Below are 26164 nucleotides of genomic sequence, written 5' to 3'. Positions count from 1 at the left end.
GGAAGGGTGGATATCTTCCTCTTATAAACTGGAAGAGAGCAGGAGCTGTGTCTGACTTGTGTGATACATACTAAGAAGATGCTCAGTAGTGACTGCTGGTTCTCAGTGTGCCCTCACAGGGTCATTGTGAGCATTCCTTATGTGAGATAATGCATACAAGATCACTAAGTACCAAACACATAGTACATGTACAATCGATGTCTTTTCCTTGTGTCCCCTGTTTCTTGTTTGATGATTAAAATATCAATCATTGCTCCCTGTTGAAGCCTAAAAGTAATTTTAAAAATCCATGAACTAGCTTAGATAGGATACAAATATTTAGAACCCCTTTTTTAAAAAAGGTTTTAACAACATGGGATAGGTTTCAGCTTTGGAAGCACTCACGGTCTTCTAAGTAAGTAGTGCTCTGATGGTCCAGAACACAGGTATCATTAACAAGTCTGTATTTCTGTCTACCTATAGGCAGACTGCACTATTCTAAGCTATTCCTGCCACCTGTAATGTTCTATTTAGACTTCTTAGCATGTAAGTTGATAAACAAAACATTAAGAAGTAAGTCTTAGGAAGGGTATTCTGGAAATTCAGAGGCAGAGAAGTAAAGTACAATTTTTTTTTAAATTTTCTTACTGATTATAAGGAAACAATCTTATGTCTATTTACTTGAACATTTTAAATTGGTTAACAGAGAAAAAATTTGAACTTGATGGATTGCATTAGTTCTGTTTAGTATTCAGAATACTTTAAAATCACATCACTGTCATTGCATGTATTCTTCAATAGTGGATTCTCTTAAAGAAAGATATTTTGGAAGAATCTTAACAGTTTATTGCTAATGCAGAATAAATAGCAAAATGATTGTTGGTGGAGATTGAGTTGAACATAAGCAGTGTAAGTTGACACAGGGCTTAAGAAAGAGTCTTGCATCCTGTGGGAACACAAAAATATATCTTATAGATGCTTAAACTGTAGATAAACTTTGAAATGGAGATTTAATGACAATTAGTAAATATTTTTACAAGTCTGTAATTTCCTCATAAACATCTTCGCAAAATTGGGAGAGAAAAAGGAAACAAAACTTAAAAAAAATGTACTTATTATTGGAAGAGGGTTAGACTTCCTCAGAAATACCTGGTGGAGCTGAGAGGCTATTTCATGCTAACACGCCTGAGTATTCTGATGTGCGGATTGTGCCCTGAAGGTACATGACAGCTTGTAGGAGTTCAATTTTTAACATTTACCTCTGAGCACTGAAAAATCTAAGTTATGGTCCACACAGCAGCTTGTTAGAAATATAGGTAAGACACACTAGAGCTTCTGTGAATTGCTTTACTAAAAACCTTATCATTTGCCACTGTTGCTAATGCACTGGGAAGAAAATCAAAACAAAATAACATACAAAAAGAAATTTCCATGACCCCTCGTGTTTCCCCTGGAAAGACAGCTATATGATTTTCTACTGCTTTCTATTTGTGGAGATTGTTGCAGGGACAGACAGACTTGGCTAAAAATAAAATCTAGGAAAAGTTAAAACAACTTGAAGTGTCGCTGGTTATTGGAGTTGCTAGGATTCAAGCATTAGTAAACGCTTATCTTGTTTAAATAAACTTTTTTCAGTTGTGACGAGTAAAGTCCTCTCTAAAGGATCTAGGAGAAGATTCAGAGAAATAAGCTAACTTGCTGAATAATAAGTTAGCAGGAATTTGAGAATTTTCTCTAGGCCGGGAATAAAAGGGGATTTGCTTGCTTTCTGGAACTTGTGGCTAGGACTGGTGGAAGAGAGAAAATTGCCTGAACGGGCAGGGTAAGAGCAGTTCCCACTGGTTGAGGTTGAAGAAAAGAAATTTTCCCCTGAGGAAAATATCTCTTCATGGTAGGGGTGGCTGAGAGACTTTAAGAAAAACGCTGTCTAAAGTTCAGTTGAAGGTTGTTTCCATTTTGGTTCTGCTGCAGTCCCGTGGCATCATCCCTGATCAAATAGCCTAACATAAATGTGCTCTGAAAGATGAGAGGGGAGAGACCCAGAAGGCAAAAGGAACGGAGAATTTAGTGAGAGCCAGAATCTAGGATGAGAAGGAACCAGATGCCCATTTCATCATTTCATCCCCTGTTAAAAAACAAAATTCAACTGAGCAAATTTTGAAGATCTTGTTGACTTTATTCAATGATTCATGGTTCAGGCAACATCCAATCTGGCAGATAGAAAGAAGCTCCGAAGAGCTATAGAAGGCATGAAATTTTATAGGCAGCAGGGAGCAGGAACAAGGAAGTTATACTGGGCAAGAAATGGATTGATTATTGCAAGGTTTCTTTTCTTTAGGGGCCGGCAGGGGTCTATTGGGCAGACGACCTAACTACTGCTGATCTGGGGATTCCTGATTGACTGGTAAGATTCCATTTCTGGGAGAGCGGAAACTGTGATCAGGTTGTCTCGGTTTAATAAGGTGGGGCTTAGCATAAGTGACTCCATTTTGAGCCTGTTTTTTTTTTTTTTTTCCACACCCCTCAAGAGAGGACTGGATTTTTCACAGTCCATGGGCCAGGGCTCTACATATTTAAGAGAGACATTAATGTACAGGCTTATCTCAGAAATATAGGTAGAAATAAAGCATGCGCTTTTTCCCAGCATTTATTAGCCAGTCAGTTAGATAGTTGGTGGTGAATTTCTCGGGCTGCCTGCCTAATTTGTGAACTAAATTGCATATTTATTTAACCCTTTATTTCTAAAATACCCTATTTTTATTTTCTTATCTAAGTGTTTCTAACATATTAGTGAAAATATGTAGTTTTTGATATTTAAGGGAAGATAAATTTTAAGGAAATTTAAGGCAACATATACACTTATATATATGTGTGTTCATATATATTCAAAGATACATATTTATCTACTCATTTATTCATCTGTTTCCTATCTTTTATACCAAAATGAATAAAACAATTATAATTGTTAAAGATTATTATTTCTACATCTTTCTTCTTCTAGAGGCTTTCCCTTCTTTTTTTTTCTTTTAGTGAATAAATAATGAAACACAAATGATGGAACCATGTTAACCATAAAATCAATTTTCAGAGGGTACTAAGAAGAAAATAAATCAAAAATCGCAACACTGAGGAGCATCCACTGTTAACCTTTGGTAGACATAACTTCAGATGTATCACATGGTGTGCTGGCTCTGGCTTGTACTGGCCTGTGAGAACTAACTCTGTACATCCCTTCCCACCTCTCATTCAGGGATGTTCCCTTGGTAGATTGAAATTAGCCGTTGGGGGGTATTTACACCATGGATATAGGCTACATACCAGGGCTTTTGTTGTGTTTCGGTGGTGGTTGTTTTGAAAGCCAGTTATTAAACATTTACAGGCACACACACCACTGAAAACATTGTATGGACAGACATAGAATGACAGACATTTCCATACAGAGGCAGACAAAAATTACTTCATGGTATGCATAACATTTTTAAATGTCTTCAGTTTAAAAATATTCTTAAATTTTAGAAGAAAAAGAAGTGGAAATGAAATTATAGGAATTGCTAAACTTTATTGCTAAACTTTACTGCGATTTTCCAGTTGGTGGGAAGAACACTATTCTAGACCCTATGTAAGCTCCAGGAAACTCATCCTTTGGAGAGGGGGAGGAGAGAGAGTTCTCCTTCTAGTAGTTTATCCTGAGGACTCTAGACACCTAAGTCTCCCTGGAGTTTCAACTCCATCTCCTTAACTCAGGGAGTCCACTGGGTTCTGCCTGGGTTCCCGTTCTCTGCTCTGTAGCCTCAAAACTCTCTCAAATCAGTAAGATGGGACAGGCAATCATAAGGCTCACCTCATTTTCCCCATCTCTCAGTGATGACTGTCCGTGTTGCCTGATACCCATTGTCTTTCAAACCATTGTCTCAACATATTTTGTCCATTATTTGGTTGTTTCAGGTGGGAGAGTAAATCCAGTCCCTGTTATTCCATCTTGGCTAGAAGCAGAAGTTCCATTTTGCTATTTGTGCAAATATAAGATCTTTTTCACATTGTGTTGATCCTGTGGATGCTTCAGCATTACTTCTGATGATAATCTACCTTTAAAATAGCTGACTGAGATATTAAATAAAATATCAAATGGAGAAGCCTTGATAAAATGAAAGGTGCCAAATAAATATTAGCAATTTTAAGGAAGATGATTTGTAGGTTTGTGATTTGCGTGTGTTCTGGTTTTGGTATAGGCCATGATATCTGTATTTGTCCTTTCAAACCTAAAGCTAAGATTGTAAGGCTCCTCCTGCTTTTCTGTTAGTGTTCATGGAGTGGTCAAGCCTTTAGTTCTGTTAGGGCAGCAAGGATGCATACCCTATTCATAATGTACATTCATCATCAAGCATAGTGTTTAGTAGATAAAAGACACAATAAATATTGTTGAATTAATGTACAGTTTTGAGAACTGCATATTACTGAATTTATATACAGTTTTGAGAGCACTTTTCACAATTAAAATTCTTGAACATCTACTTTTAGTATTGTTTCAAGAGAGCTCCATCAATATCAACTAGGTCTCTTTCCTTTAGAAATATATGATTTTAATGAAGTTTATCCATCTCTAGGAATTTTACAAGAACTAATTAGCATCACATTTATACATGTTAGAAATTTGTGTTCACTCACTTTTATATTCATATATTAAACAAATACATATTTATATAATGCAAATGGATTTTTTGCCATAAATAAATCACAATGTTAAAAGATTTAAGCTGTTGTGTACAAAATTTAGAAAATAAAAATAATTCTGTTAATAGTAATAACAAAGGCTCTCTTTATTATCTCTAATTAGAAGATTAGATGTTTCTCCTATCAGTTTTACAAATAATTGGAATTTTCTCTAAATAGAATCAATACTTTGTAAAAGGATTACTTATTTACAATATAATTTTTCTGAAATATATTCCATATATCACTTTCTTCTTAAATAGAGCAATTATATGGGACCATCGTGCAGACTTGTAAACAGGGTAACAAGGAACATTTATCCTCAGGCTGAGGACATAAAAAGGCCCAGGATTGCCGGGATCTCGTAAGTCACCCACTTGCAAGATGGAGGACTGGGGTTCTTGCCCCTCAACTCATGCTTGGAAGAGGGACTAAAGGAGACGTGCAGAGTTTAACATATGTACTTAGTATTCTGGAGAACACAGTGACTTGTGTCAGCCTCACACATATAAGTGCCAGGGCCTGGCTGGCTGGTTTGTTTCTCTGATAGAGGAGCAACAGGGTTGGTGGCATTGGCCAACCGACACTCCTGGAGTCTTTCTGGACAAAAGATACATAAATGTTAACTGTGGGCCAGGGGTGACTGACACACCTGGACAGTGGTTAACCCTGATGCTCTACAGCAGAGTGACCTGTAGGATTTCTTGAGGCTGAGGACAAAGCCAGCAGTAGCCAGAGATGAATTTCCTCACATGAAGAGAAACTGCAGATAAGAGATCCACAGTAAGAGTTTAGTGTCTCTGAAGAGCTCAGGAAAGTGCCACAGAAGAAAGAATCAGCTTTAAAACTGTCCAGTCCCAGGAATACCTCAGGACAACCCTAGAAAGAAAAGTAGGACTTTTCCTGCCCCTTTCCACCTGCCTAACCTTGTCCACCTACAAGTCCAGCAAGGATGGGAACTGAGATTGGCAAGATGTGGATGACAATATTGTAGAGCAAGTCAGCAAAGAGAAAAGAAGACAAGGAGGCATCCTTGGTAGAAATTTAAAATTTTGTTTATTACACTAGACTGGACATATTAATTACTATACTATTTTTTATTGTCAGAAAATGATTATAAAAGTAGTAAGACTTCTTCCAAATTTCACCCAGGGGCAAGGGAGAAATTATCCTCAAATAATAAAATTAAAAAGTCAGCAGGATACAAATATAGTTGCTTTTACATTGCATCCTACAAGCCATGCTTGTTCAATGTAGTTGTGATATACAAATAAAATTGTCTCCATTCCACATGCTTCGGAGAATCCACCAATCACCTCCCCACCCCCCAGCTCCCACACAGTATCTCCAGGAATTCTCTGGATAGATTTGATGCATTCCTCTTCCTGTCTTATCCTTTATACCTGCTTTTTTCTCTCTGCCCTATACTAACCCAGACATTAGAACATTTCCCTTAATATTTGAAAAATATCTCCCACAAAGGCAATTATGTTTAATAGGTTCTTGCTGACAATTTGGGGTTATAGGCAGGGAGTAGTTTTCTGCATAGCACAGAAGTTAGTTTAAAATTAAATATTAGACACGATAGATTCTAGAATTTTCTTGCCCATATCCATCTCATGGAACTTCATTCTGGTCAATTTCCAACTCTTCAAGTTGCCCCCCACCCTCCAGCCATGTTGCTGACTTTCACACTCTTAGAACACCCTTTTTATACGTTTCCCAACTCTTACAGTTGTTTGTGGAGACTGGGTCAGGTTACTTAACATCTTATATATTATATTGGGGTCCCATTAGTAGCTACCTCATAGTGGGAAGATTCAATGGGCTGACACATATAAAGCAATTAGCATAGTGCCTCACACAGAGTAGATATTAAAATACTCAGAGATAATAAACTGCTTAAGGTAATAATGAATTTAAGGATGATAAAGTACTCATCTGTCTCTTGGTTATTCTACTCACTTTCATTATGTCCTAGAGGGTAAGGTTGGAGGTGGGTAGTCTCCTTCTCATCTGAAGAGACTTCCTCAAAGCGTTTTCATAAGTGAAACAGTTCTCATCCCAAAAGAACTTGCTACCTCCTTGAAAGTAACATTATTTTTTTCTCTGGGACATTTATGTAAAAATGTAAAGTAAAAAAAATTGGTAGGAGATGGGCAACTATACTAGATTGTAAGCATATAAGAATATGAATGGTTATTCAATTCAGTGTGCATATTGTATTTTATAGTTAAAACCTGAATTACTTTTTTAGAAATCAGAGATTTGACTCATTTTCATGCCTTATTAATAATTTCAACAATATAAGCAACCAAGGAGCTTAATAGAAGAGGGTCTGGGACATCGAGGGTGGCTCCTTAGGACTCCTCTTCCTGCATCAGATGCTCACTCTCAGGCCCAGAGTAAGAGATGAGGTCTCCAGGTAAGGTTTGTGTTATTACCCAACATAACACAGTGAGAGTTCAGCCCATGTAATAGCTCCATTTTATAGCCCAGCTTACATGACATTTTCTAGGGAGTCATACCTCATAAGACTATAGATTCTGTGTCTATTTGGTACGAGCAATACTTACACAGGAATATCATATTCAAAACTCTAAGAGAAAAGGCTCATCATCCTACCAAGTATCTTTACTCTATCTTGAGTTCCAATTATTATACCCACAAGAGCATTAGACTGAATCATTGGTCTTCTTTTCTTTCCATGGGGGCATTCTCCAGATGTTTAGGGGAGAAATGGATTACTGGACAGCTGCTTTAACACCTTCAACCAATTCACTCCCCAACCTCAGTTAATACTTCTTTGTTTCTCAAGTTATTATTATTTGTCTTACTACACTTTCCTTAATATTTTAAACAAAGAATAATATTTCTAAAACATTGATGACCATCAAGATTTGAACAGCCCAATGAGGAGCAGGAATAAAGCATGTTCATAGTGACTGTATCTCTTTAAAGGTCTTTTGAGATGCTTTTGCCATCTCAATTATTGTTCATCTTCAATTGTGCATAGTTATATGGACTTTCTTATATGATTTGATGGAGACATTTTGTTGAATGCGCAATGTCTCTAAAGTCAAGTTCACTTCCTCCTCTGGACAATGAATTTTAACAGGTTTTGTATCAGTCAGAGGCTTCAGCTTAGCTTCCTAAAGCATTTCCTTATCCTGGGGAGCATCATTTGCCTAAGTCTGGTCTTCATTTAATTCTATCACTGAAATTACAAACACTCTAATACACCATTTAGCTGTGGCAGACGTTTGACACACCAGATATTAGTAAAACTTGCAGTATCACTCTGGGAAACACATCTCTTCTTTTCTTCAGATTACAGATTCATGGGAACCCAATCTTCTTTCTTCAAACAAAAGAAGTCCAAGGGTTTCTCCAAATATTGGCCATTAATCAGCAGCAGATCTGACAGGATGGCACGCCAAAGTCCTCTTACCCTCTCCAATGCTTCCAAACTCTATTTTTTCTCCAACGGAGAACTGGAATCTCTCCTCAGGAAACCTGGACTTCTACAAAGTCTCCCTCACGCATAGGTGTCTTCCCAATTCAGCACACTCCAGGTTTTCCCCAACTGTGGCTGAGAAGGGCGGGGCCAGTTCACCTGCTCCTGCTGGTTCCACAGCCCAAGTGAGGGCCCTCTGACTACTAAGCGATGCACAGGTGGGCAAGACTCCTTCCAGGTCCCTTGACGTTTGGTGCTAGATCCCACAACTCCCACAGAGGCACTTTTGTTTGTGTATAGGTGCTGAATTTTAGTTGTTAAAAGGGGTGCAAAAAGGAGGGACATCTTATGCTCCATGATACTGATATCCTAAGGTGATATATTCGAGAGTGATTAGAAAATTTAAATATTAGGCATTATTACTATATGTCTCATAGTTGTTGCCAATGATTCACTCTCAGTTTGAGTATGTGTCGTTACAGTATTTCCGTCCTTGCCATTTTCCCTGTCTCTCCTTTTCAATTATTTTAGCAATCTAAGGTGTCATAACTGTATTTAATTTACTTGATTCAGAATTATTAAATTGGTTACTTAATAACTGTAATACCTTTTAATGATAATCATCAAAGTTTAGTTTAGATAATCCAACATAGGTGAAGTAAATACTGACATCTTCCTGTCCTTATGTCCTTGTATAAATACATGGAGGTAAAAAGGGAAAAAATGAAGAATACAGTAAAATTAATAATAATAACATTAATAATAGAGGCAATAGGGAAAGCCCAAGGAGAGAAGATGACAAAAACAAAGAGTATTGGCCATAGTTGACTTTGTTGTGTCTCGCAGTCTAGGTAGCCCACGGTTTATTATCGGCTTGGTCCCTTTAATTGAGTGTTTGATGCAAGAATAAAGAATATAAACTCTTCTTTCAGATGATCAGTTCTCTATATGATATGTATGAAACTATACATTTAAACCTAATAGGTTAGAGTCTTTATGGGTTCTTTCCTAACCGAAATTTGGGAGACATATCTATTTTAGGTAAAATAATACTATTACTAGCCAGTATTTGACTTCCCATAATTGTAAATTTATAAGAAGAACTTAAGCTAAGGCATCTGGTTTTATTCTCCACAGTGCGATTCAGATAATGATATGATAATACATTTTTTTAGATAATAAAAAAATCTGTAACAGGAAAAAAGTTGAGAAATATTGATAAGCAAAAAAATATATAACAGTGTCCAACCATTCTATCTCCCAGAGTAGTCCACTGTTAGTGTTTTGGTAAGTGTGATTCCAGGCAGGTAAAATTTTCAGATGACTTCCTCCCCTGACTTCTCTTCCTGAAAACCTCAACTTTGTTTCTAAAGGTAAGAATAAGGGTCTGAATGAACTGTGGTAACTTGGGGTTCTCAATGGAGCTCATGCAGTCCAGCCTCTCTATCTGTTTCCTCTTTAGAGTTGAAGATGAAGGAATGGTAAAGAAAGCCCACAACCAAGTATTTTATTTATCACATAATTTTTCATGTAGAAATAAAAAATATAAGACTAATTAGTGGTAAAATGGCTCATGCTTACCATTCATTTACTCAGTATGTAAAACACTAATTTGTAAAGTTCAGACTTTCTGTTATTAAAAAAGATGTCACATGTTTTTAATGAAATATTCCAAAACCATTGAATCATCAGTAAGGACAGAGTGTAAGTTTGCCTTCCTACAACTAGTATACACAATTTTCTTACTCTTTATATTATTTCATCTACACAATTAATATGATTTGCAGAGCACACTCTAAATAATTCTGGTCTTAAAGGTATTCAACCAAAGGTTGATTTCATTTAAATCTTTTTAATCAAATGTATAGAATTTTTAAATGCCCAGTCAGAAAGATGCCAGATGCATGAATACCAAAGGGCAGTTGTCCTTGATGTATTAAACTGAAATAAGTGGGCCTCCCTAGGATCAATCAGGACCTGGCTTTTCCCTGTCTCACTACAGTAATACCATGGGTGATGATGTTGTCCCCAAAGTTATATTATTATAAGTCAATCTAATGGCCAAAGCTATGACCTCACATACAAAAATTTTACAATTGCATGTCAGAAAGAAAGGACACTTAAATACTACACGTTCTTTGGTTGACTCTCTGTATTGCATTTTGTGTGCTGTCTTGCCGAATATAGTTATCAAGTCAATAATAGGAATAGTGAAATCTGTGTTGGCCCCCAAAACAAAATCTACTTTTACTGTTTCAAAAATTCAACAGAAGAAGAGGAAAAGAGACACTTCTCTCTCAGACAAGTGACATGGAGTTTAGTTAATATGCAGGTTGGTTTTGAAAATCTTGTTCCATCTCAACTTTCCTAAGAGCCTTATCTCAACAGATACACCATGGATGCATATCTTCTTTGGAAACATGTGGTTGCTTTAAGCTAGGGTATAAGAAAAAAAGAATGTGCAAATATAAAGCATTATGTCTTATGGTATATTCTACTCCTATGTTTTCCAGCTATAACTGAATCCACGGACAGATGTCTCTTACCAATAACTTTTAGCTACCTAGTTCTCATTTGTATTTCTAGTGATTCCTTGCCTCAGGTACAAATATCTTCAAATATTTGTGTGAATGCTCTACTTTTGGAGACTTTGAAATGATTTTTATCCAGCTGGTAAGTATTCTCAATGTCAGGTTCTGGGCCACAAAGACATTCCCAACGTGACTCTGTATAGCACAATACATCTAGTCCTACACAAATTCCTTTCTCTTTTTCCTCTCCAAACCCTCACCTCATCCCACACTCACTTTGCTTTTCATTTTTCATTTTTATTTGGGCTTAGGGATATGAAATACAGAAAAGCAGAGATGATTTTTAAGATTAGAGGAAAGGGAAGAAATAAAATGGCAGAATAACGGGAGCTAATAGAGAAAAGTAGTCCCCTTTTATCAACTTATTTTATATTAGTAACTTATCTTGTTTACTCTTTTCTGTACCTAAAATATGAAGAGAAAACTACCTAAAGTTGCGTATCACAAGTGAATAATACATATCTTAGTCCTTATGCAGTATTTACAAGAATAAACATACTCCCTTAAAATGATACAAATGTGTACTTAGTGAAAGATTGGAAAATGCAAAGTAATGATGAGGTCACTAAATACTTCAGTCTTCTGAAAACTAGGGTCTGATTATCTACCTGTAGAGATCCATTTGAATTTATCCTCACTGATTCAAAGTCCATGAGACTACTTCAAAAAAGAGAATATGGGAGATCAGCTGTATAAGTCCACTGTCAAATTCATTTTCATTTAAAGATACATATAACCTTCTGTCCTACTAATTTAAAAGGCACACAAAAAAGACTTAACAAGAAGGCCTAGGACTGCTGTGTTTAGAAAGGCCTGCTTGCGAGGTTGGCCCTGTTAGAGTCTGGGAACTTAAATCACGAACAGTCATTTATACTGACATAAAGTTTCCCTAAATGATGAGTGGCTCACTATGCCTAGTCTGTTTGTACAAAGAGCATAGCTCATGCTGCATGCCGACTTTCCACCTAGGGGTCTGAAATTTTGATACGTGCTGGGAAGAAGGTGCCTACATGACTACTCTTCAATTCAAAACCATGGGCATTGAGTCTCTAATGAGCTTCACTGGTGGACAACAGTTCACACATTGTCAAACTCACTGCTGGAGAAATTATGCATGCCCTACGTGCCTCCTCTGAGAGAGGGCTCTTGGAAGCTCGTGCCTCGTTTCCTGCAGATTTTACCCCATGTGCCTTTTTATTTGCTGATTTCGCTATAATAAGTATTAGCTGTGAATACACTATATGCTCAGTCCTGTGAGTCCTTCTAGTAAATCACCAAACCTGAGTGTTCCTGGGACCTCTGACACACAAGGGTTGATTGAAATATCCACATTAAGATATACAGATTCTACATAAAGATATTTATTGACTACATGTTATGTAAATGGAATTATATAAGCTAACCAATTATGAAACCAAGACAAGTAACCTAGACCTCTTTTAAGAAATTCACAGTACGATGGCGACTCCAGCATACAGAAGTATTTAAAAAGAATATTCAATTAACTGAGCCAAAACAGGATCAGGAAAATACAATAAGCTTATTTCAGTGGGAGTTTTGAAGATGCAGACACCTCATCTTGTTCAAATTATCAGGAAAGTTAGAGGCACGTAAGTTAGCCTTAAAAGAGCAAGTAGGTCTTGACGGGTTACAATATCTGGAGGTAGGAGACAGGGGAATTTTCCAAAATTTCCCTTGAAACTTTGCAAATGAATAGAAGATATGAGAAAGAGGTGAAATAAGAGTATATTGTGGAAATAAAATATAATAATGATTGTTACTTATGGCACAATGTGGAATTTTCAAATGCTCTTGGTTAAAATCCTAATAATTCAAATACTTTATTTATAACTTAGTTCCATGCAAAATTTAAGGATTATTTTAGAAGGCCCAACAAAATTCCACAGGATTTTGAAAGGGCCCCTCTGAAACTCAGGCACAGAATTTATATCCTACTGGTTTCTAATTGGGCTTTTTCTTTTCTGCCTCTCCTTTGTTCAGGTTCATCATGACGGAGAAATGGGACTCAAACTCTTCAGAAAACTGGCATCACATTTGGAGTGTCAATGACACCAAGCACTCAGATATCAATATTTTCTATGTGAACTACTATCTTTATGAGCCTCGAGTGGCAGCAATCTTCATTATTTCCTACTCTCTGATCTTCTTCCTGTGCATGGTGGGAAATACAGTGGTTTGCTTTATTGTCGTGAGGAACAAACATATGCAAACAGTCACTAACCTCTTCATCCTGAACCTGGCAATAAGTGATTTACTAGTTGGCATATTCTGTATGCCTCTCACGCTGCTGGACAATATTATAGCAGGTATGTTGACTTGCGTGCAGTGCAAAGGTGATATGAGGAAATGTTTGTCCCACATCTCTGCAGCCATGGCAGTGTCACCAATTCATTCACAAGTATTTATGGAGTTCTAAGAACTGCTCAGGTACCTGTTCTCATGGGGTCAACATTCTAAAAGAGGAGAAAGACAATAAACAAATAGATATACAAGTACTCAGAGAATAATAAGAATTATGGAGAAAAATAAAGCAAGTGACAGAGATGAAGAGTGGAGGCTGTTATTTTTATAGTGTTCACTGAAGGGCATCAGAGAATGAGATCTGGCACTTCTTACCAAAGATCTTGAATTTGCTTAATACAGTTCAGGGCACATGCAATATGGTAGAAATATTATTGAGAATATTATGGACTGTAAAGTTCAAGGAACTGGTAAGTCTGTTTTCAATTGATGCAATGTCTTCAATCTAACATAACTAGATATTTAGGCCTTTTTGTGGTTAGCTAGGGAGAGTTCCAATAGTTTTTGATGGAAGATGGAGCAGCAGTCCCAGTGATTTCTCAAAAGGTGACAGTTTCATCAGTGGTAATTTGCATGTGCAACATAAATAATGGCTAGGGTACTACCCTAAAGTGCTTCTGGGCTCGCGTTACTACTACTTCTTTAGCACTACCTTAGACACTCTGGAAGTACAGAACAGTGTATCTCCAGCTCCTGACAGAGTTTTGGTACATAGCAACAATAAATATTGTTTGCATTAATTAATGAACAGTACCCAAGATATTCATATTCCAAATTTGTATAAGAAAGATACGAAACAATAGCAGCATAACAATAACATTTAGAGCAACATGAGCCGTATCCTAGTTCTTAGCCTTTTGTAGCATTCAGCATCAGTTCACTGAATAATAAGAGGTTTCTCTTTAGAGTTTACCTCTGTTTCCTTCCTTTCTCTGGAGTGGGGCCAGGGAGAGTTTATAGTGCCTATTCTATCATGCCCTGCATAGATTCTGTGTTTTTGTGATGTCTATCATTAAAAACAATATCGAGAATGTACATTTAGACAAAAAAGTGTGAAATAATTAATAAAAATTATTATTATTGCTCTCAAGAAACTTATTTCACCAATAAGAAATGCTCTCAACATTTCCCCATGAACATTCATACCTAAATTAAATTATTATTTAAAAATTTCTACCTGATTCCCATTCCCAGGAGGCAGCCACTTTCAGCATTATTTGCCTTTATTTTTGTTAATTACTACCATATTTCTAAAGAGCGTGTTTTCATTCTAATATATTATCTTCAAACTGTAAACAATGTAATTTAGTCTTCATAATCCTTTTCTACTTCATAACACAAATATGTTTTTCACGCTCTTTATCTCCTCTCATTCTCTCAATGTAATTATATCATAGTCTTTGCTTAAATCAATATTCCAAGCATACATTCCTATTATTATATCTATCTTACTCCTGCTGAGCCACATAGAGAGGTAGATATCAATCTCTCTTTTGTAAAGTGTTTTTTTGTTTCCCTGGATTTAATAAGGACATCATATTTTGATTTTCTTAGTTTTTGATGTTTACCTATCAGCAACGTATCCTCAAGTTCTCTTTTAGGAACGTCAATTTCTTATCAATACCTTCAAACATATCAGGTAACCTGTAACTTGCATCTCTTTCCTGGAGATACCCCCCAGGAGCTCTCTATCCTCTTGTTGCTACCCAGCCACCTCGCTCTCCAGGCATGGAGCTCAGCTACTGCTCTGGGATGTCCCTTTACTGAGACCCTAATAATTCTCTTCACCTTTCGTTGTGCTCAATCCCATTTTCTGGAGTTCTGTCTTCTTCTTTCGTGGTTAATTCCTCTGTTAGCTTCCTAAAAAAGAATACATCGAGATAAGATGTTTGAGATCTTGTATGTCTGCAAATATCTCTATTCTGCCCTCACACTTGATTATACCTATCTGTATAAAGTGTTCAAGGCTGGACATTTTTTCCCCTCAAAATATTTAGAGGGTTGCTTTGTTATTATTGCTGAGAAACCTGGTGTTACTGCTGAAAAATCTAATGTCATTTGACTCTTGCTTCTTTACTCATGATTTGTATTTTGTTTGTCTTCCTGAAAGCTCTTAGGGCTTCTGTTTATCCCCAGCGTTCTGAATGTCAGGCAATTAGGCCTTGGATAAGTCTTTCTATTTTCATTTATTATGCTAGATACAAAGTAGGTCCTTTCAAATCAACAATAGAATGCCCTTCAATGCTGGGGAATTTTCTTGTAGAGTTCTTTTCCGTTTTCCTTCCTTCAACTTGTATTAGTCAGATATTGGAGGTCCTGGGTTACCCTTTTATTCATCTTTTCTCTTCCATTTTCGGCTCCTTATTGTTCTACTTTCAAAGATTTTGTCCACTTTCTCTTCTAGACTTTTTTGGGTTGTTCATTTCTGTTATCATATTTTAAATTCTTTGAGCTATTTTTATGTTCTGCATGTTCTTCGTACTATCGTGCACGTTTCATGAATAAAATGTGTTAAATCTCTGAGGTTATTAGTCATAATTTTTCGTTTGTTTGTCATTTTTCGTCTACCTGATTCATATTGGTTTTCCCCTAAGTTTCTTTCTTTCTATTTGTTTTAGTCTCTTTCTTTCATATTTGAGGTTTCCCTAACGTCAATTGTTACTTAGCTGCTTGTGTTTTAGAGTGAAGCACTGCATAGCTGTCTTGAACCTCTGCATGCTCGGGGTTTGAGGTTAGGCCCACTCTCAGCTTCGTTAGTCTGGACTTTTCACTGGGAAATCCACAACTGTCAAAATCTGCATGTCAGTGTTCTTGGAAGGATCACTTTCTCCAGAAGGAAATTCTCTGCCTTACTGCTAAAGGAATATAAGGCTGGCTGCTGCATTCTGGAGCTGAGTGGCTCTCTGGGCCAGTGGTATTGCACGCGGAGCATATATTTTCACTTAATCCTTCTACATCATTGTGGCCCCTACTCCACCTGCACGTGGTGACTCAAAGTCTAGAGCCCCTCTGCTTCCGCCTTCTCAGAGAGTAACTTCCATGCTTCTGCCCCTCCCCGGGGAAAAGCTGGCGGCATCTGATTGCATTTATACATAATTCAGCCAGTCGTGTTGTTTTCTCAACTTTACATTCAGTAGTTATGTGGTCCCTCGGTTTCTCTGGATTTATGTTCTTTTTGTCCCTGTGCTGTCATTTCAGTGGAGGTTAGTGAGGGAGATGAGATCAATCATATGCTTGTTCTTCAATTTTCAACCAATGGCTATATACACTCCTTTTTGCATTTTTGTTGAAAAGTAATACTATAGCAGCCAGGCAAATTTTAGGACTGGAAAGACACACTCTCGTCTAGTTTCCATTCAGTAGAGTCACTCAAGCACCTATTTTAAGATGATCTGGATAGATAATAAAATGGCCTTTTTAGATATATATAGTTGGATTATTTAGGTTATTGGGGATATTTTAAACTAGATAAGAATATTTTCTTTAAATGAATTCCAGGATATTTTTAAGAGCTAAATTTTAAAAATCTGAGAAATACACAGCATTTATCTTTGGGGAAATAGAATATTTGCTAGTGGAGGAGTATTATTTGCTGTAATAGCAGATGGGAGTTTAGAATATTAAACTGTTATAATACTTTTAATAATATCTTTTATAAACATTCTGGTAGCTGAGTTTCAATTAGGCAGTAACTGGAATACACTATTTTTATTTATGTAAAGTTGTCTTTATTCTCGAAGTATGTCTTAGCTTAGGCTGCTGTAACAAAATACCATAGACTGGGGGGCTTAAACAAAAGACATTTATTTTCTCACCATTCTGGAGGCTGGAAGCTTGAGATCAGGAAGCTGACATGGTCAGGTTCTTGATATGGGTCCTTTTCCTGGTCTGTAGATAGTCATCTTGCTGTGTGCTCACGTGGCCTTTCCTCAGTGCATGTGCTGGAGAGAGAGATCTCTCTTTCTCTCTTCCTCTCCTTATAAGGGCACTAATCCCAAAATGTGGGCACCACCTTCATGACCTCATCTAAACCCAATTACTTCCCAAAAGCCCCATCTGCAAATGCCATCACATTGAGGGTTAAGACTTCAGTATATGAATTGGGGGGAGAGGTGTGCAGCACAAACATTCACTCCATACAAAGTACCTCTGAGGTAAATTGTCTCATTACATTATATATAGATAAATATTAACTTTATTTATTCTACATGTAACTCCTGATTCCTCATAGTTTATAGAGTGCATTTCCAAATTACAAAACCAATATTCTTCCTGTTTTATTTGTTAAAAGGGCATAATTGTTGGGGCCGGCCCCGTGGCCCAGTGGTTAAGTTCGCGCGCTCCGCTGCAGGCGGCGCAGTGTTTTGTCAGTTCGAATCCTGGGCACGGACATGCCACTGCTCATCAAACCACGCTGAGGCGGCGTCCCACATGCCACAACTAGAAGGACCCACAACTAAGAATATACAGCTATGTACTGGGGGACTTTGGGGAAAAAAAGGAAAAAAAAAATTTTTTTAAAAAGTGCATAATTGCACAAGGGCTCATGGTTTGCACTCTGGAACCATACTGCTAGGGTTCAAATTCTTAACATGCTGCCAACTAGCTGTATGCCAAGGTATGTGATATTAGTGTGAGTGTTACCTAATCTATATCATGAGGAGAAAAATAAAGCCTTCAAAATCCTACTGTGGGGATTAGATATGTTCATAGATGGCAAGCACTTATTATAGTGCCTAGAATGTCATAACTACTATAAAATTGTGACATTATTATCAGTATGCTGAAAAACGGCCAGGGCAATATTGATGAAAGTAATTGGAAACATTGTTCCCTGGATATCATTTATGAAACAGTTGCATCAGTCTTGATTTCATGCCTTTTTGTTCATATTTTCAGTGAAAGTTTTAAAAAATATGATCTTTTCAGAGACTAACTGTTCCATTTGCCTTTCAGGATGGCCATTTGGAAGCACAACGTGCAAGATCAGTGGCTTTGTCCAGGGAGTATCAGTTGCGACTTCTGTCTTCACTTTAGTTGCAATAGCAGTGGATAGGTAAGTCAGCACCGAAACCCGAATCCAGAAAAACGGGCAGGTCTGCAACAAATCCAACAAACCAGAGAAAAATGTATAATCTACTAAATTTCAGTATATCTACACAAAATTGTATCCATAATATCTACTCCTTTAAAAGCAAGGCTTATATTTACTAAAGGTTCAGTAAGAAGAAAATAAAACTAAGGAAATGTCCATATTTTAAAATTAAATAATTAGGGATGATACATGTCTTAGTTCAGGCTGTTGTAACAAGATACCATGGACTGTGTAGCTTAAATGACAGAAATTATTTCTCACAGCTCTGAAGGCTGGGAAGGTCAAGATCAGGAGGCTGGTAAATTCGATGTCTGGTGAGAGATCTCTTCCCGATTTGTAGAAAGCCATCTTCTCATTGTACCCTCACATGGTAGAAGGCACGAGCTCTAGTCTCTTTCTCTTCTTAAATGGGCACTAATTCAATCATGAGAACACCCTCTTGACCATATCTAAATCTAACTACCTCCCAAAGGTCCCACCTCCTAATACCATCCCATTGAGGGTTAGGGTTTCAACAGACGAATTTTGAAGGGACACAACTGTATAATCCATATAGTGTAATTTTACTGTTTTTCACACTGGAATCTTGAAATTTCTAATGATGGAAATGTAAATGTGCTGAAATAAATCTGAAACTTTATCCATATTGTAAGATAAAATTCATTAATACATTCATTTACACATATTGTTGAGTTGTGCCAGGTCTTGGGCTGGGTTGTGTAGAATCTAAAACAAATTAGCCACAGTGTTCCTCAAAAAGTCCGCGAAGTGGTAGAGGCAGACAGACACATTAACAAATATTTACAAATAACACTCCTACTATGGGTCCAAGATATAACAGCTGTGCAAAGGAGAGGGCGATCAAGTTACTGGTCAGGACAGGAGTGGTGGGTTCACAGAAGAGTTGATATCTGTCTAAATCTTGGGGGATCAGAAATTTACCTTAGGAAGAACTGGGGGAAGGGTATCTCTCTATCTTTTTTTTTTTTTTTTTTTTTTTTGCTGAGGAGTATTTGCCCTGAGCTAAAATATACTGCCTATCTTCCTCTTTTTGTATGTGAGCCGCCACCACAGCATGGCCACTGACAGATGAGTGATGTAGGTGAAAGGGCATCTCTTAAGACATGAACATATATAGGCCAGTTTAAATAAGGGGCCTGTGTCCAAAGATGTGCAGAGAGGCAGTTCAACTGGAACATAGGAAGGTGGAGTGGCACATTAGGCCATAGAAAGGGGCAAGAAGTAGATTTCCTGGGCTTATCTCCATTTTAAGAAGTTTAAATTTTGTCCTGAAGTCAACAGGGAGTTGCTGAAGTCTTTCAAACAGGGGGAAAGTGACTATATTTTCATTTTAGAGAAACAGGTAGAAAGGTTTTGGAGTTGTGTAAGATTACAGAAAGGGAGAGCAGATAAGAAATTTTTGTAACCACTCAGATGGGAGAGGATGTACGCATCTATTAAGACAGTGGCAATGGCAATTAAGAGATATTTGAGGGCCAGCCCAGTGACATAGTGGTTAAGTTCATGCCCTTTGCTTTAGTGGCCCAGGCTTCACGGATTTGGATCCTGGGTGCAGACCTACACACCACTCATCAAGCCTTGCTGTCGTGGCGTCCCACATACAAAATAGAGGAAGATTGGCACGGATGTTAGCTCAGCAACAATCTTCCTCACCAAAACAAGCAAACAAACAAAATCAGCTCACATGGTCTCCCTTGGGCTGAAGTAAAAGCAGCTTCTCTATGTTAAAAAAAAGCAGACAGCGAGAGATTTGAGAGGGGAACTGGACAATGACCTGGAAGATGTCTCCCTACGTGAAGAAACTGGTCCCAAAAGAAAACAACCAATCAATAACGCATATATAATAGAGAGAGAGCGTGTTTAAAAATAACATGAAATGCAGTAGAATTGCTGCCATCCAAAAAACAACCTGGTAGATTCTATTTTTAATATTAATCTATTATTTGCATCATTATTTACAACACTTTAATCTATTTCCAAGAATTCATCATGTAGATCTACTTTATCTGGTTTACAGGAGAAGAGAACAGAATTTAAACATATGCTAACCACTATATGCCAAAGATGTTTTTTTGCATTAAAATTTGCGAGCTAATTATTTCCCAACTTACTATACCCTGTTACTACTATTATACTCAATTATTTTTTACATACTACCTATGCTAATACTTATACTCATTGTATACTAGTAAGTAGTTCTACTACTAAGTTATTTGGATGGGAATGTTTATAATAAATTCTGTACTTTAATTATATAATAATACTTGTCATCTTTACAGTGAATAAAAAACTGTAATATCTTTTGCATTTCCTACTTGATCTTGAGCTTATCAGGTTTACTTCCACACCACATGTAGTATTAAATATCCCTACATTTCTTTTTCGCTGTTTCTAGCATGCCTCCTATAAAGAGATTTAGAAATAAACATTGCTATTCATTTGAAAAAGTATATGAGGTTAGAATAATAAATAAATCATGCTATATTTATTTGATGGATAACTGTACAGTGGTTAAAATTAATAAACTAGATAAACATATATAAAAATACATAAATCTCAAAAGCACACAATCTCAAAAAGGAAGTTACATAATGATACATATAATATGGTGCCATTATATAAAATTTAAAATGTTATAGGTGCAACTTTAGGATTTCTGGGGAAAGAAGAAGAGGAAAAGATTGAGAAGATCTACCAAGAGAATTTCAACTGCATCTGTAATGTTTCATGTCTTTTAAAAAGTGATGAAAATATAGTCCCCTGCTGTGACTGGTAGTTTAATTCACACCCTTTACTATCTGCCTTCCCATCCATGTATCACTCCTCCAATAGTTTCAGCTATCTATTGTTATATAATGTGTAACCTCCCAAAACAAACCTCTTAGTGGTCTAAAGTGACAGCAATACTTATTATGTTCAAGAGTCTGTGATGTGGGCACATTCACTAAGCATGGCTTGTCTCTGTTCCACTCAGCATCACGTAGGGAGCTCCAAGGCCAGGGCGGAAGGGTGCAAGGCTCTCTCACTCTCATGATGGTGCCTAGGCTGGGAAGACTTGAACAGCTGGGACTTCTCTGGCACTCTGTCTCTATTGGTTTCTCCCAATGGGCTTTGCAGCACAGCAGCTTCAAGGCAGCTGGACTTCTTACCTGTCAGTCCAAGACTCCGAGGGCCTGTGCCAAAGAAAGTCATGCAGTATCACTTCTGCTTTCTATTCATTAGAAGTCAGTCATTCAGTCCAGCCCACGTTCAAAGAGAAGTGAATAGAATTTGGAAGGAATGTCAAAAATTTGGACATATTTTAAAATCACCACACATTTATCTCTATCTAAAGTACTTGCCCTTGAATGCTTTTCTCAGATCATCTCTGGGATAAAGCCAAATTGCAAAAAAAGCTTTCAAACCTATTTCTCCTGGATTTTATACTTATGTTCAAAATACCTACTGGATAACTTCACCTCTGCATCCAACAAACACCTCAAACTAAACCTGCCCAGAAATGAATTTGTCTTCACTATCCATCCCCACAAAAAAACTCAACAAAAAATCAGCTCATTTTCCCCAATCAGTGAATGGCTGGATAACTCACCAATACAATTGAAAATCTTAAGATTTATCCTTGAAACGTTCTTCTCTCTTCAACTTCTATCTAGCTACTCTTAAAGTCCCATCAGTTTTGTCTGCTAACTGGTCCTGAACCAGGCCACTATTCTTTGTTGCTGGAGATGGGATACTGAGACTTTTTTCTAAATGGCTGTGATGATTAATTTATGTCTGAGCTCAACTGAGCCGTAGGTCCCCAGATATCTGGTCAAACAATTCTGGTTGTGCCTGTGAGGGTGTCTTTGATGAGACTGACATTTGAATCAGTAGACTGAGTAGAGCAGATTGCCCTCCCTGATGTGGGCCTTTATCCAATCAGTTGAAGGCCCAAATAGAACAAGCAAGGTTGATCCTCCTGCAAGGAAGGGAGAACTCTTCCTGCTTGACTTTTTGAGCTGGGACATCAGTCTTTTCCTGCCTTTGGACTTCAACTGAAACATCAGCACTTCTGGGGTCTTGAGCCTGCTGGCTTTCAGATTGGAACTAGTGTTAGTGGCTCTCCTGGTTCTCAGGCCTTCAGACTGGAGCTGGAACACACCATCGGCTCTCCTGAGTCTTCACTTTGCCGACTGCAGATCTTGAGACTTCTCAACCTCCGTAATCACATGAACCAATTTCTTACAATAAATTTCTTTCTATATATTTATACGTCCTGTTGGTACAACCCTGATTAATGCCTTGGCCAAGTCCAAACTCTAGCATGATTTTAGCGTAATTACACAATATTTCCATTGACTATTTCCTGGTAGGGAGCATTTTCTATCTTGTTCATCTTTGCCTCTCCGAATACATATACATTTGTCAAATGAATAAATGAAAAAATAATAGTTGAAGTCCTAGTAGTTGGTTTAAAAAAAAGAGCAAAATACTCAGAACCCTGCCTGTGAAGTTACCCGTAATTTAAAGGTGAGTAAATGGGAGAATTCAGTAATTAGAAGACTAGAGGGAAACGTGGAGGCTAAGACAGAAGATCTTAGACATGCAATGAAGGAGTTCCTAAGAAGGAAACCAGAGCAGTGAAAGCTCAAGCTAACTGGGCATTATATGATGATATGTTGGATAAATTACTTTGGATTTACTGCTGAGCCACTTAAAAACTCTAAATTTCCTTATCCGACTATCTGGAAAGTAATTTTCATAACATTTCACTTTTATGGAGTCTTCACAAAAATCAAAGAAGATTAAGTAGGTGATAGTACTTGGAAAAATACAAAATGTTACACAGTTGCAAAATGGTATGATTATCTTATGATTAATATAATGAGTATCAATAATAACAAGATCAAGAATCACAATACCAAAATAGCAGTAAAATGAATCAGACTTACCCTACATACTGATGCTGAATTTCCAAGCTCACCAAAGGACATAGAACATCAGGAAGACACAGAATCAGAACTCAAATTGGAAACTCTCAGACTTATAGCTGTTAAACAAACCACCAGAACACTTAGTGACTTGAAACAATAGTGCTTTATTATTTCTCACAATGCTGTGGATTGGCTAGGTGCCTCTGTGTGGGTCTCCTGCTCTGTGTCTTGTAGCTGAAATCACTCTTGTTTCTGCTTATGTCACACTTGCTAATGTTTGACCAAAGCAAGTTGTATGGCCAAGCACACAGATAGTGTTGGAGGGAACCACAGAAGAGCATGAAGGAGAGTTTAAGAATATGAGCTCTGGAGTCAAACTACCTGTGTAAAAATCATGTGTAATTATGGGCAAGATTTTTTCCTAAGCCTGTTTTCCCATCTTTTACATGGGGAAGCTTAAAGAAACAATTGATGCAAACCATCGGGAAAGAACCTGGAATAGAATATTAAATGTTCATGTTCAGTATATGCTAGTTACCACTATTACTTTTATTACTAATAGTGTCTGATGTACTCCCCTTATTCATATTTTGAATTGAAATTTATCTCAACTATCAATTACAGAAAATGGCAATGCATGCCTTTCTACTACTAATGGTAACTTCCTATGTTTTTGAGGGGAAGGTGGGTGGGAGAATGTAATTATTTAAAAAAGTTAATTCACAACTCAGTTATAAGTTATGAGGCAAAGCCTCACTGATATTGCCTTTGATTGTAGGTGCCGGTGTGTCGTCTACCCTTTTAAACCAAAGCTCACTATCAAGACTGCGTTTGTCACTATTGTGATCATCTGGGTCCTGGCCATCACCATTATGTTTCCATCTGCAATAATGTTACGCATTCAAGAAGATAAATATTTCCGAGTGAGACTCAACTCCCAAAATAAAACCAGCCCAGTCTACTGGTGCCGGGAAGACTGGCCAAAACGAGAAATGAGGAAGATCTACACCACTGTGCTGTTTGCCAACATCTACCTGGCTCCCCTGTCTGTCATCGTCATCATGTATGGAAGGATTGGAATTTCACTCTTCAAGATGACAGTGCCCCACACAGGCAAGGAGAACCAGGAGCAGTGGCATGTGGCGTCCAAGAAGAAGCAGAAGGTCATTAAGATGCTTCTGATTGTGGCCCTGCTTTTCATTCTTTCCTGGCTGCCCCTGTGGACTCTGATGATGCTCTCAGACTATGCTGACCTGTCTCCAAGTGAACTGCAGGTAATCCACGTCTACATCTACCCTTTTGCACACTGGCTGGCCTTTTGCAACAGCAGCATCAACCCTATCATTTACGGTTTTTTCAATGAGAATTTTCGCCGGGGTTTCCAAGATGCTTTTCACTTCCAGCTCTGCCAAAGAAGAGCAAAGCCCATGGGAGACTACGCCCTAAGAGCTAAAAACAACGTGGTCATAAATACATCTTGTCAGTTAGCCCAGGAACCTACAATTCAAAACTCACGTGAGAAAAATTTGCTTTGTAGGAAAAGTGCTGAAAAACCCAAGCAGGAGTTAATGACAGAAGAATTAGGGAAACCTATCAGAAACAAGGAGATTTAAAAAGAGCTAGTGTGGGGGCCGGCCCAGTGGTACAGCAGTTGAGTTCGCACGTTCCACTGTGGGTGCCCGGCTTCACCGGTTCAGATCCCGGCTACGGACCTGCACAACATTTGTCAAGCCATGCTGTGTCAGGCATCCCACATATAAAGTAGAGGAAGATGGGCAAGAATGTTAGCTCAGGGCCAGTCTTCCTCAGCAAAAAGAGAAGGATTGGTAGCAGATGTTAGCTCAGGGCTAATCTTCCTCAAAAAGAAAAAAAGAGCTAGAGTGATGATTTTCACTTTACTGTGTGACATATATTGAAATACTATTGCTTTCTATGGCTTTGTACTTCAATTCTTTCTAAGAATATTCTGAAGAAAACATGTACTGAAAGGCCTCTCTGGAAAAAAAAGTAAACGAAATGGTCTTGTGTTCATAACCATTCTTATGGTATATAAAAGTATGTAGAGTAACACATATACAAGTTTTCCTGAATAAATCCATTTTCTAGGAACAGTTTTCAAAGTCTGGCCTTTTCCAACTTAGCCATTTGTGTATGAGTCAAGCACATTATGTGTATTATGTGTATGGATACACACACACATAGACACACACTCCTATTTTCCCCAAATGGTGATAAACGGCAATTCTTTGCATGGGAGTATATTTTGTCAATCCTTTCTTTGCTTTAGGATTTGAAATTTTAGATTACAGAATTATTTATCTGTTTGTGCTTTTAAAATGTACTTAACTTTCTTAGAAATAAGAACTGCAATAGAAAATAAAGAAACACTGTATTGCTTTGTATTTAAAGGTTTTTTTTCTGTTAAAGCTGGTAAAATCATAACGTTCCATAGGACTTATTGTTAGCTTTTTAATATTTTCATAAATGAAGTTTATGCCCTAGCCGAACCCATGTTTCTTACAGAGGTGATTGAGGATCCCAACTTGACCCCCTTTTTAATAGAATCTCTAACATAAAGAAGCAAATCTTTTAATAATATAGCAATTGTCACAAGAATGACAGCTCCCTTTTGAAGTCTTTAATCAGAGATGTTCAACAATTATCATAAAACTCCCATGAAGTTTGTACAGAGCAAGACCAATTATTCTGGATTTCCTACTGGGCCTAACATTTAAATCCAGCACTCCTACTAGATTAGTCGATTAGTACAACTGTTAGAAAGAGAATTGGATTCTGCTGTTACAATTATGTAATGACGATAGTTGTAAATGCTAGCTTTTATTCTAGATTGAGATAAGTCCCTAGAAAATTGGGAATTATAAAATAACAAGTAGTTTGGCAAATAAAAATAAATCTCAGGGCTTGGAACTCTTGTGTTTTTCCAGTCATTTATGTAGTTCAAGCTAAAAGCCTTTCAATATTATAGTCCTTTGAGAAAATAATTGTTTTTGATTGAATTGAGCTATGTGATATTTGAATATGCAAGTATCATTTCCTGTTATCAGGGAAAGCAACT

The 26164-nt window shown here is 37.3% G+C and overlaps 1 protein-coding gene across 1 annotated transcript in view; it reads left to right on the top strand.

The window, feature by feature from the left end:
* Window positions 1-24740, top strand: part of NPFFR2 (neuropeptide FF receptor 2) — a 39406-nt gene extending 14666 nt beyond the window's left edge. Inside the window, exons 2-5 of the mRNA XM_046656962.1 lie at window positions 2318-2383; window positions 12739-13064; window positions 18016-18115; window positions 23867-24740. Of these exons, the coding sequence (XP_046512918.1) occupies window positions 12746-13064; window positions 18016-18115; window positions 23867-24701 (1254 nt within the window). The 5' untranslated portion in view covers window positions 2318-2383; window positions 12739-12745 and the 3' untranslated portion in view covers window positions 24702-24740. The remainder of the gene's footprint in view (window positions 1-2317; window positions 2384-12738; window positions 13065-18015; window positions 18116-23866) is intronic.
* Window positions 24741-26164: the final 1424 nt, after the last annotated feature.

This window comes from Equus quagga, chromosome 3 (assembly GCF_021613505.1).
Source record: "Equus quagga isolate Etosha38 chromosome 3, UCLA_HA_Equagga_1.0, whole genome shotgun sequence".
Taxonomy (NCBI): domain Eukaryota; kingdom Metazoa; phylum Chordata; class Mammalia; order Perissodactyla; family Equidae; genus Equus; species Equus quagga.
The sequence above is the reverse complement of the archived record's forward strand: the minus strand, read 5'-3'. Positions and strand labels throughout refer to the sequence as shown.